At 45.0% G+C, this 12424-nt stretch overlaps 1 protein-coding gene across 2 annotated transcripts; it reads left to right on the top strand.

Moving 5' to 3' along the window:
• Nucleotides 1-374: 374 nt before the first annotated feature.
• bsdc1 (BSD domain containing 1) lies at nucleotides 375-6337 on the top strand. 2 transcript variants are annotated; one of them, XM_027007092.3, is made up of 11 exons: nucleotides 375-440; nucleotides 1025-1082; nucleotides 1257-1373; nucleotides 1477-1644; nucleotides 2718-2772; nucleotides 3072-3187; nucleotides 3379-3447; nucleotides 4015-4096; nucleotides 4220-4687; nucleotides 5056-5159; nucleotides 5454-6337. In XM_027007092.3, exons 1-11 carry the CDS (start codon nucleotides 430-432, stop codon nucleotides 5484-5486), a joined length of 1281 nt encoding a protein of 426 aa, XP_026862893.1. In that variant the 5' UTR covers nucleotides 375-429; the 3' UTR covers nucleotides 5487-6337. The 2 variants fall into 2 exon arrangements, with proteins under 2 accessions (XP_026862893.1, XP_081580687.1); XM_081724561.1 differs by lacking the exon at nucleotides 375-440 and having other exon boundaries at nucleotides 447-1082.
• The last annotated feature ends 6087 nt before the right edge of the window (nucleotides 6338-12424 follow it).

Below are 12424 nucleotides of genomic sequence, written 5' to 3'. Positions count from 1 at the left end.
GCTACATTGAATGTTTATTATATTAAATGACTTAAATCAAGGACAATAGTCTCAACAATAGTTTACAATAGTCTCATAAATGGGACTAGGTCATTTTGATGTGCAACTGTCATTTTGATGTGCAAAATATACTTGGCGGAGTTAATTCCCAATCGGGCAACATTTCTTATATCGCGTTCGTCCGAAACGTTTGATCCTCGTCAGGCACCGTATTGTGTTATATAAATTGATATCGATTTACTTGTAAATGCAACTGTCTTTTTCTTTTTTTTTTAAATGTATGTAGATTTTGTTTGTGTATATAAGTGTGTGTGTAAGTCCCAGTAAATGGTGCCTGTGATAGTTGCTTATTAAGTTGTTTTTAATGCGTCAGTGTCTCTGCCTTCAGGGTCAGGGTTCAGGCAGGACTGGTGATGTCATGCATTGAAGATGGCGGAAGGGTGAGTTTTGTGTCGCGAAATAATTGTTTTGTAATACAAATAAACATCTGAAATGCTCGTCTAGAGTTTGCTGAGACGTTGCTAAAACAGCATACCCAGATGGAGCCGGGGAGAGCGGATTGAGATTAGCAGTAGCGTGGCATGCGACTGTTTTTATTACCTTATCTTAGCTAATTTACGAATCGCTACCAGGAAGCCTGAGTGTGTTTGTTTACAAAAATAACGCAGCGTTTGTCTAGCTAATACCGGACACACGCAGTACCAACCAGCAGTTTATGGAGTTAGATTTTGTGAATGAACGTTTTTTTCCCTCCAAAACGAACAAAAAAAATTGTTATCGTATCCTAACCAGCCATTACATTTCGCAGTGTTTTTGTTAGCCTGCGCTAGCTAGTTTAGCTAGTCCAGGAGACATTAGCCAGCTAGGTTAGCCTGCTGTGTACGTCGCCTGAAAGCCTTCGCCTGCTCATCCGTGACTTTTATGCCAATAACATGCATGCAATGTCACTTTGTAACGGTTTTAACGTTGATCTTGTGACACGGGCTCGGGGCCTGATGCGTGTGACCGTGTCTGACGGCCACAGGGAAGGAGCCTGGTGGGGAGGCTGGCTTCAGCAGAGCTTCCAGGCCGTGAAAGACAAGGTAAGGGCTTTATTCTGGATTAAAGCTCTCCCCCGACGGCAGTCGCTTTTTACTGGGGCTACCGAAAGGATTGCTAACTTGGTCAGACTAGACACGAATTTTTTATACGTCCATTTGACAGCTACGTCTGTTGTTTGACACGGCCACATTGTCTGCTGCTTCCTGTCCGTGCAGTCTGCTGAGGCCTATGGGTTCCTCAAGCGTGATTTAACAGAGTTCTCCAACGTGGTCCAGCATGACACTGCTTGTTCCATTGTTGCCACGGCGAATGCTGTCAGGAGCAAACTGGCGGTAAGGTTCCTGTCGTCATGTGTGGTGCACCGGTTTCTCTCTAGTGTATGATAAATCGCCTTTTGTCTGACACGCTGACAAAGTCTGACCTATCGGCGTCCAGGTGGAAGGCTCGTCAGAAGCCTCGGAGAAGGTGAAGAAGGGTCTCTCTAATATCCTGGGCGTGATCACAGACACACTTGCCCCACCGCCCGACAAGACCATCGACTGTGATGTAATCACACTAGTGGCCACGCCGGCTGGCACCACTGAGGTGTACGACAGCACCAAGGTCAGTCTCGCCTCTCACTTCATCCTTGCTAATGTCAGCAGAGCGCACATACACAGTCCAGTTCAAATCTGCTTACACCTACCTTTTATGGAAACTTCTTACAGCTACCTTTTATGCTTTACATTTTGAGAGTGGCAATCACATGTAGTGTGTTTTAAGTAGTCATAATCCCTATATGGATAGATTAGTTTTCAGTCAGCATGTGGGGTAATGTAAATGTTCCCCCCATTCTTCACTGATTTTAGTCCTGTCCGGGTATGCCATGTTGGTGATTTTTACAGACTGTGCACTGCCCTAAAGATTCCAGCACATTTTACCTTCTATAAAACGTCCCATACAACTAACCCCGGGTTAGTTTAGTACACAAGGAAGCAGTTACTTCTGTTACATTTTGGCAGTTACTTGTGACAACTAGGTGCGACACTTCTGGTAGCTTTAGGTACATTTTAGTACCTGTATGTAGCCTGTTGATATTAAAACCCAAATTGTTACTATAAGCAGTATTATTAAATATTAACATTTTGAATAGATGATGTGTGTTGGTTCATGATAGTAGTAGACGGGAAATGTTTATTAATGTGAATTAATGTTTCATGTAGCAATATTGTTTTGTGGTGAGCAGAGAAAGCTATATATTACATGTGGATTTGTAATTTTTTTTTTTAAATTTTTTTTAATATATTTATTTATTTATATTTGTAACTGTATTACATCTAGTAGCCACTACTCCCAAGTCTGACATGGTATCTCAGTACAAATTACAATCAGTCATAAACATTAGAGGCATTGCCATGAAATTTCTTTCAGGACATATGTCCAGAAAATGAAATCTGTCTGAACAGTACTTTAGTGTGTCTTGTATAATATTTTGTTTTAAAGAACTTTGTTGCCTTGACTTATAAATAAAGCTATTTAATATAATAAAAAGTACAAGTTAAATTATTTCAAGACATGGGTAAACTCTGGCTTTTATTAGTGCAGTCTGACAGAGTAAACAGATTAACCTTTGAGAAATTTGAGTGATTTGAGTACACGTATGTACCTTTGAGTGATATGAGGGCTCTGTTCCCTAGGCGCGGCTCTATAGTCTACAGGCGGACCCTGCCACCTACTGCAACGAACCCGATGGTATGATCTCCGTCTTTGTTCTTCGGTTTTTATTTCTGTTTCTTTTCCATGTTCTCTCTTGTGCCTCCTGATCCATTTGGTTAAGTGCTAATCATTAAAATCTCAGCCAGTTTTAAAAGTTTTCAGTCGGTCATTTAAGTGAAGTATGAATTAGTTTCACAAGCCAAAGTGTATGATTTCAGGTTGATTTGTATGCTGTATGAGGCTATGGGCAACCGCATAGGGCTTCTTTAAGTGTCCCATGGCAGTATATTACTTTGTGCGGGTTATGGAGATGAGGCCAGAGTTTGTGTCGTCAGGCCCTCCGGAACAGTTTGATGCTTGGCTCGCCAGCTTCAGTCTGGAGGAGAGGAAGACGGAAGTCTCAGAGCTGCTGGTCAACAGCCCCTCCATCAGGGCCCTCTACACAAAAATGGTACGGTCCACTTCTCCTTCCTGCTTCTTTGTGTTCAAAAATAGTATGATTCTCAACCATTTGGAATAATTCCTAAATCTTAGTTTGGTACAGCCCTGAGACGCACACAATCTACGGAGGGAGCGGAGATATTGAAGTGGTGTTCTTTTAAAAAAAAAATTTTTATTGGTGTGTTGTCATTTTCCTCTTAGGTGCCAGCGGCTGTGGCTCACTCGGAGTTCTGGCAGCGCTACTTTTACAAAGTGTTTCAGTTGGACCAGGTACAGGCTGTTTGACACCCAACACTGCACCCAAGCAGTGAAGTAGCACAGTAGTACTGAGTCTCCCACTCTGTCACTTTTGCGCTCGCTCGTTCTCTCTCTCCCGCTCTCTCGTCCACTCCCTTGAGCTTTGTCTCTCACACCCCACATGGGCATGCACAGTGCTGTGTCTTGACAATTACGTGGTACTTTCTGGATAGGACAAATTGTTAGTTAATTGGTTGTTGCATCAGCTGATTGTTGATTTAAGCATTGAAAGACAGTTGGTGTGTTTAGTGCCATCTGGTGGTGCTGTTCCACCAGGCATTTGACACTAAAATCCCAAACTGCGTTGCCCTGTACAAAAGATAACGTTAACAAAGCTCAGGCTTTGATTCCTTTCTGTGTTTATCACATTTTCCACAAAATTCGTGGTTTTTAGAAACTACCTACTTTGGTTTAGTTAAGGTGGCTAAGGGTGGACCAAATATTAGTGAGGCTCGTCATGCCTGTGGCACTGTTGTGGCTTTTTTTTTCTTCTTCTGTGTGATGAGTTCGATTATGAAACGTGTCTGTGTGTGACCACAGGAGGAGGCCAGACGAGTGGCACTGAAGCAGAGAGCAGAGCAGACCACTCATTCAGAAAGTCTGGGTTGGGAGGAGGAGGAAGGTATGCCCTTCATCATACCACCCCCCAAAAAACTAACAAACTACAGGGCTGAACTTTATGGGTGTGTGTTTGCCCTTCTTGTCCACTTAATGGGGAAACTATCCACTATTCTATTTTGTCCAGATGAGTTTCTTGGGGCCACATCAACATCTCGCTTGGACTTCACTCCACCCCCTCAGGAATCCCAACCTCCTGCTGTAACTATAGCGACCACCCCTTTGAGCCCTTCTCAGCCAGCATTTGCCCCTAGGGATGCCCTGTCCGATGTCACCCCCTCAATCAGCAGTGACAGCATCAGCCTCCCAACTCAGCTCGATAACCATCCGGAACGTTCCGCTCCGGAGCCAGCTACCGGTGGACAGCCCGGCCTCTCGCCCACCAACGAGGTCACCTTGAAGGTGTCGGAGGCCCGGCTAGGGAGCGTGGAGGAGAAACGGGCATCCCTGGAGGTGTGCTCCTCTCTAGGGGGGATCAAGGAGCCAGCGGCTGCCGAGAACGGCTCCACCAGGGAAGAGGGACCGCAGGACCTCAGAGTGTTCGAGCTCAACTCTGACAGCGGCAAGTCCACACCCTCTAACAACGGCAAGAAAGGTGAGGATGTACATGGGAACGGCGCATGATCGTAGGGCACGGGACCATGAGGGGCACTCACAAAGGGACACCCACAGAATTTAGGCTTTAAACCTGCATTTATACCTGATGTCAATAAACTGATGTCAGTCTGCTGGAAAGGGGAGTGAAGTAAGAATCATCACTGATCCAATGAATTAGTGAGAGATTATGTATCGGAATAAAACCAATCAAAGGTGGCTCGAGCGCAGCATAAAAACATCAGACCACCGGGCATGATCGTTTGTATCGCAGCTTTAATGCTACCATCAGGCCTTAGTGCTAGTGGAGCTAGTCTTGGTGTTGTGTTGTGTTCGTCGTGTTTGTTACGCCGGTGTATGTGGCCACAGGCTCAAGTACAGACGTGAGCGAGGACTGGGAGAAGGACTTCGATCTAGATATGACGGAAGAAGAGGTCCAGCTGGCTTTGTCCAAAGCAGACGCTACCGGAGAGGTACAGCCCTGCCCCACCTCCCCAGATATCAACACGATAAATAGAACGCAGCTAACTTTGAAGGACAGCACGGCTTATTTCAGAGCTGCGAGCTCAAGGAAGTTGAAGAAAAGGTTTTAGGAGAGGATGAAGCTATTATTAAGTTGTGCTTACTCACAAAATATAGCATGCATGCTCGACTTGGAGGAGGGTTAAAGCAAATCTGTAGAAAAGAAAATGCGTTAGCGTGAATCGCACTACTCTCTAAAAGATGAGGGGTTTGTGTTTTTAACACTAGTCTCGTGTCTTTTGTAGTTTGACAATGAGGACTGGGAGAACTGGGACTGAAGAGGTGAAGCGGCGATTTCCAAACCAATGCCGATGTGCAACTCTGCCGTTCCCGACCGAACCATGCTTTAACCGTGCTCTCTCAACCCTTAGTCCATGCCCACACCATCTCATTCAGGCGGTCGGGAGGGAAGAATGGCCACCGGCTCTGCTGATTGGATGACTCCCGGCCAATGAAATTTAGTTGCGAGCTGAGCGCATTAAAGATGACCCCCAAGCAGCTGTGTTTGTGTAATGCATTTCACTGAGGTAGTACTTAAGCTGTCTTGGGGGAAGGTCACGTATAGCCGATAGCTATGGATGCTTAAAGCTGATTGGGGACAGGATTTGGTTCAAGGCAGGGGAACTTGCCTAAGAATCGCGATGGAGGTGGCATCAACTGCGAAGTGGTCGGGCGATACCATCTAAGATTAGACTGTGTAAATTGTTCTACTTTTGCAGTCGGAGTGGGAAGAACACAATCATTACCTTCTGGGGCTTCACGTTAGCCATCGTTTGTGCTGCTTGTTATTCTTCTAGGATTAGAAATCCTTAATCCTTTACATAAAGTACATGTAATTTGTTTCTCATTCTGTGTACTTACATTTGGCGTGGTCTTTTTTTTTTGTTCTTTTTCCTATTTAGTCTACAAAGTACTAACATGTTTAATCTTATGCAAGTGATATTAGCATTCAACATGGGGGGCACTTTGCCTTTTCAACAAGGACTGTTGTGATTTTATTTTGGGTCAGAACATGACCACGTGTGCTTCATGGCTTTGTTCAATGTTATGTGGAATGGGGGAAAAATGTATTTTGTCACACATCTAAAAAAAAGTTGATATTTGACTAAACACAGGCAGTCCCTACCTATTCGTGCGTTTTTTTTTTTCTCTCTCGCCCTTTTATTTATTTTTTTCCTGTTTGTAGGTTGGGGGAGAGTCCGTGTGTCGGGTGATTTTATAGGGTCTGTAAAGTGCAATTGGGAAAATCTCAGCATTTCTCCACGCACTTCAGATGGGTCCAACATGAGTGCCTGCACAGTCATATGTGCGTAACAGTTGAAAGTCATATCACAGGATAACTGAAGTTTTAAAAAGCAGCTCCTGAATAAAAAGTGTGTGCAGTTTTTTTCATGTAAATTTAACAAGATTTCCAGCAATGAAGATATTTCGTTTCTGTTCTGTGCAGAGTTAAGATGCCTTGATGTGGTTCATGCTGTGTCTGTGAAGCAAGATGAGCTGTTGAAGTGTAATTGGGAGGTTATTTAGCTTTATCAGCATGGACAACCAGAATGTATTCAGGTACTTTCGCAGTAGTAGATTTCAGATTTCTTTTAATTTGTCCATATTCTTTCCCTCCGTGCATCGTAGTTTACCTGTAAGTCTATCCACACGTTCTGACGATGCCAAGGACGTGTGGTGGATTAGAGGTCAGTAATCCCATTATGATGCAGAACGGTGTTTTGTGACATACGATGGTTGTAATACGCCGTTCGTGTATTAACTATGGTTTCAACCCTGGGTTACAGAATGCATTTTGGTTAGGCTATAAAAAAAAAAAATAGAACTGTGGGGAAAGTTTCCGTTTTCTAATGAGTTTAACCTAAAACAGCTAATCGTTTCATTTTCGAAGCTGTTGTTTTGCCAAACATATGAGCACGGACGAAGAAACGAGTGGAAAAACCCCGCCTCAAAAAAAAAGTCCCGTTAATCAACATTATTCTCATTATGAAGTGTCCGTCATTCGGGTTACAAGCGCAGTCATATGACGGACTGAAAGGCCACGCTCACACTCTTTTCATATATAGTGTAAAAAAAAAAAAAAAAAGTGAAACGGTACACGGAGTCTTTTGCATCTGATTTTAATGAGGCTAGATTATTTTAAGGCACAAAACAAAAACAGTGAGAACCGTTAGGCTTATGCATTGTAAACAAGCTCGGGTGTTTGACACAACCTAGGCTACTGCACACCCCTCGTTGCCAGCTGCAAACATGCGCGACTTAAAGTAATTACCCATGTCAAACGCACGGGGGCAGTCTGGTCACGCAGTCTACAACCTGCGCAACGGGGGAAGTCGTTAGTGATGGGTGTCCATTGTGTCTAAATGGAAGCCTGGTGTTCGTAGTGTAGTATGCTATGAAAGGTTCTTTCTGGTTTTATTTGTTTGGAAATTGTAGAGATTGTGAAGTACAGTTCGAGATGTACTATTCTGCTGTGGATGTATATCGTAAAGACAGATGCGACAAGAATGTTATGGGGTTCATCGACGAAGTCTGTGGTTAATGTAGGTCAGAGTTAACACCTGCGTTAACGTTCTTTCTCACAAACACACACACACATACATACATACATACATACATAACCATGTAAATTCTACAAATTCGATGTCCATTTACCCTTCCTGACATTTGGCGTAGTCACGTTGTCACAGGGATTTGCACGCTTCCCGAACATGCACAGAAAGCATGGGGCTACCTTGCTTGTGCGAAGTTGTTGATTTGGTTCCAGAAGAGTCATTAACTAGTTCGGTATACCACAGATATGAACATGAAAATGGAGTACATTTCTGCTTATTTAGAGGAATTGGTCTGTATTATTTTAGTCTTAACCCACAGAACCAGCTCCCTCACCAAAGAGACCACGTTAACTGTGAGGCTGTCAGCAACCCCAGAAAAACAGGTGCGTGTAGGCACGAAAACGTTAAGCGGGGGCGGGGCAAGAGGAAGGGCGTGGTCACCGTGGTGACCGAGAGCCAATTAAAACTAATCCCACTCTTAATAACGTCTCCTCGCCGTGCCCTCGTAGTGCGGTGAGCCATTCAGCCCAGTGTTTGAAACACTTCACCAGTGTGCATCCAGCAGAGGCCTTTGTGCTGCTCACCCACTGTCCTGTTCACACACACTCGAGTGGGACTCCAGACTTCTTGGGCTCCTGTCCGAGCTCATTCGTTTTCTCTGTGTGATTCGTCTATGGCCGGAAACCTCCCCTTATTAAGGACACAGAGGGCTTTAAGTGGGCGGGGCGTATGTTTGACAGAAGGGCCCCTGTAGACCCTATACAGATATTAACAGAGCACAATACACACATACACAATGATTTGACCTTTACCCTAGATTCAGATGAACCTAACTAACTTCAATATTTTTCCCATTAGACATTTTGCCTTACTTTTAATGAACAGGTATGGCTGTAAGTGTTTGAGCTCATGGTGCGTATACACTAGGCTAAAGTCAAGTATCTGAGTCAAAGTATCTAAGCGTTTTGTGAACAGCAAAATGATTTTTGCACAGCATCTGCTGGCATATTCAATGAGAAATTCAGACACTGGGACTTGTGCCAAACCCGACAACGCACAAACTCACACAGCGCATAGACTCTGTTACTGCCTTTGGGACTCCATTCCCAGCCTGTGGGTATAATACATCATATTACTAATCCACAGGATTATCACCAGTAAAAGCCATGATCATTTTGGCAATGTCAGTACGGTCCTTAATGGATATGATTCTCTTAGCAGCTTCTGAATGGGTGACAGAACTGTAAATTTGTACAGTGCAACTGGGAAGGGTGACCTTATAATAATTGACATTTTAGACTTGCAACTGGTGCTTGTGGTAATATAGTAATATTGGTGTCTTGGCATAGCCTTGCTTGGCAGTAGCTGTTAGGGTTTTTGTGTGGCTGGCATCGATGAATTGAAGGGGAAACGCTTGCGCCAAGGCTCAGTTTTAGAGGCTGTGAAGCTGGCATCTCTGGGATTCAACTTTGCTTCGAGTTTGTTGGAGCAGAACAATGGAATCCTCATGGCAGCAGAAGCTCGGCATCGGTGGCGTTCCAGGCGTTCCCTGACATGGGACTTTGTGGTCCTAGCTAGCAGCAGTTTTTCCCTGAGTGCAGTTGTCTCGGTTAGACTTTCAAGTCACTGTTAGCCTAAAGCGTAACTTGAGGGAGTTGTTTTCTCTTTTTTTTCAGGTCAGTTGGGGAGCAACTTGGAGGGAAAGATCTTCCCTGGTATGTGGTCCAAGTCCGTCCCCACAAGCCTAAATGCTGCAGAGGAGACTTGATATATTTCTTCATCCAGCTAATATTTTCTTTTTTCTATACAATTCGTGTAATCTTGCCATTTGAGGAATCTCTTTCTTTCTTTCTCTTTTTCTTTCTTTCTTTCTCTCCCCTCTCTCTCTCGCTTTCATATTTTCTCTCCATTTCCCATTGCTCTCTATTCCTCCTCTCCAGTCTCTCCATTGCTTTGTTGTTCACTCGCTCTCTCTCCCACATAGCTGTTTTCACTATGTCCAGTCTCACCCGGCACGGAGCTTGTAGATGGACGTGGCTCGGTCACAAAAGCATAGAGTGGGGAGGGGGGTGGGTGTGGGGTTAAGCCTGGAGAGAGCTCCGGACTTAGCGCCGTGATGGCCCGCGTTCGTGCTCACAAGGCCATGGGAAAGTGGGAAGTCTGGTAACCATAGAAACAGGAGGGGGGATTTTTCGCCCTATTTTGAGCTTGTGCATCATTCATGTTGCTAAAATGGCACAGAGAAACGAGTAGCGCTTTCTCTCGAAGCTTTCGGCAGGAAAACTGTTACGTACAGCAACGGCTGCCTGTGCAAACCAAAGGTGTTAACTGACCAACTGCTCATAGCATATCTGGGCCAGCCATGGGGATTAGATTTGCAGTGTTGGTGATAGGGTCTCGAGAGCAGTGTATACCTAACACCCCACCTATGTCCACCTTCTTCTTCTCAGTCCCATTATCATGGACATCAGCTATAGAGGCATTTGCCCCTGTCGGGGAGAACCAACAGCCCAGGGTTGATGTGATGTAATGGCTTGACTGTGTGATGTGCTCATGTGCTGTATGATGGTGTGTTGATGTGGTCATGTGATTGTGTGCGCATGTGATGGTGTGATGACATGATATGCTTACTTTCCTCACAGACCCACACATGCCCCTGTTATTGCACCCATACCATTTCACCCAATCTTATTCCACACTATCCCACTTCCTTCATCCCATTCTGCTCTATCTTCTTCTGCCCTTTCCCGTTCCTCTGCTCTCCTGGTATGTCATGTCACAATGTTGCCCAGTCTGTGTCCAGACAACAGACTTCCCCATCTTCCTCTTCATGTTCTCCCAGGTGAACAATCTAGTTTGACCGTGTGTTTGGTGCTACATCTAACGTTGCTTCCCTGGCTGTTCCAGTTTTGGATTTAAAGAAATAAACATGAATATTTGTGATGTGTATATTAAACAGTACTGAATGTGACAGCATAGGAGTCTGGAAGCACCCCTGTAAGTACTCCTGCTTCGTCTGAACCTCGTAATGTCTCCTTTTCAGCAGGCCTGCTGGAAGATGTGATGGCTCATTTAGGACTCGGTTCCTCCCTGGATTGTCTCCTTTTTCTCTTTTGGGGAGATTTCTTTGCCTTAGGCCATTTGGACTTTCTCACTGAGCATGTCAGGCCTGGCTCTTTTCACAAAGCTGCTTTTTTGAAGGCATCTATTGTGAAAAGGCCTGAGTGAGCAAAATTGAATGAAACATTTTTGGGGGGGGGTTGTTTCAGGGAAACAGTTAATCCCTTTCAGAGACCGAAGATTAATTGTGTCATTTCACATAGAAGAGTGACCACTTCTGCTTGTCAGGACCAGCTCAGAGTTAAGGGGACAGTTTGGGGCACAGTAGTGTCTGCAAGCAACAGCTGGGATCAAACCCATAATCCTTTTCTTTATATCTAAAAGTACTGTAAACCACTGTATTACCATAATGTGTAATGCAGGAATGTTCCTATTCTGTGTGCTAGATCTAGCACACAGGCATCTTATAAGCATGTTATTAACTGCTGTATCTGAAACAGATCTCCACACATTCATGTATAATAAGCCTTCACAGACTTTTCCTGCAGCCGGCCCGGTGTGGTTGTGTGAGGGCAGTGATCACCCTCACTGTACCCCCTCAGAGGGAGCCAAGCGGGCATCTGTTCCTACCCATGGGGGCTTCTCTCACCCAGGGCATCGTGGGGGAGCATTGACAGGGGCCATGCTTACCACAGAGGAATGCGGGGAATGCATCCTCTCACCAGCTAACAGACATGCACAAAGAGCTTCTGTTTCATTTACCCAAATGCCCCAGGGACAGTTACACTTCTCTTACACTGCGGAAGGATGGAGGGAGGGAGGGAGGGAGGGAGAGAGAGAGAGAAGGGAAGAGAAACTGTATGTGCACGAGAGACACAGAGAGTGCGAATCTCTGTATAAGAGTCAGACTGAGTGTAGTGCTTTGTGTGTCTATATAAAATTTAAAAGAGAAGAAGGTGCGTGGGGCGGAGAGAGAGAGAAAAAGGGAAAGAGAGTTTTTGTGCGTCAGAGTCCCAGCAGATGTGCATGGCTTTGGAGCTGGAGAGAGCTTTCAGTGGTCTGCCGTGTTTCGAAACACTCCGAGTTTAACCTCATCGCTTTTCCCATTAGAGCAGCGGCCCAGAGACAGTGAGGCTTTTGAATGCCCGTAACGCACTAACCCAACCGCAGCAAACACACGGCACACCACTACAGCCTGCAGCAAGGGACCTTTCAGCCCCCTGGCCGTCTGGCTGTACCTACCCCCATCTGGCTCTGTGCGTTGCTCTTTGGCTCTGTCTTTCTGTTGGAATGTTTGTCATTTTGTCGATCTGTCTGTATTTCCATCAATCTGTTTGTCTTTCTGTCGGCCTGGCCATTTTCTTTGCGTCTTGCATTCGAGGCTGTAAAACAGAAGTGGAAAAGTAAAGAATATGCCAGCTAGCCTGAAATGTCACGTTAGTCAATGAAATCAAGACTCCTGGTTCTTCCACACGTGTGCTTTGTATCTGATCTATCCTAACCCCATCCACCCAACAACTTTTGAGTTCCAGCCGGGAATCGCCATATGCCCAGCCACAAGCCTCTTTATGCCGGGATCTCTTTTGACTGGCAGCAGATAA

Source organism: Electrophorus electricus, chromosome 12 (genome assembly GCF_041902795.1).
Source record: "Electrophorus electricus isolate QZ-2024a chromosome 12, ASM4190279v1, whole genome shotgun sequence".
NCBI lineage: Eukaryota > Metazoa > Chordata > Actinopteri > Gymnotiformes > Gymnotidae > Electrophorus > Electrophorus electricus.
This window is presented reverse-complemented; position numbering and strand designations above follow the sequence as displayed.

Excerpts from the sequence above, each read along its gene's own strand:
- bsdc1 (XM_081724561.1), top strand. The coding sequence starts at position 933 with ATGCATGCAATGTCACTTTGTAACGGTTTTAACGTTGATCTTGTGACA. Across the intron at positions 1,083-1,256 it reads TCCAGGCCGTGAAAGACAAG|TCTGCTGAGGCCTATGGGTT; the intron begins GTAAGGGCTTTA and ends CTGTCCGTGCAG. Across the intron at positions 1,374-1,476 it reads CTGTCAGGAGCAAACTGGCG|GTGGAAGGCTCGTCAGAAGC; the intron begins GTAAGGTTCCTG and ends ATCGGCGTCCAG.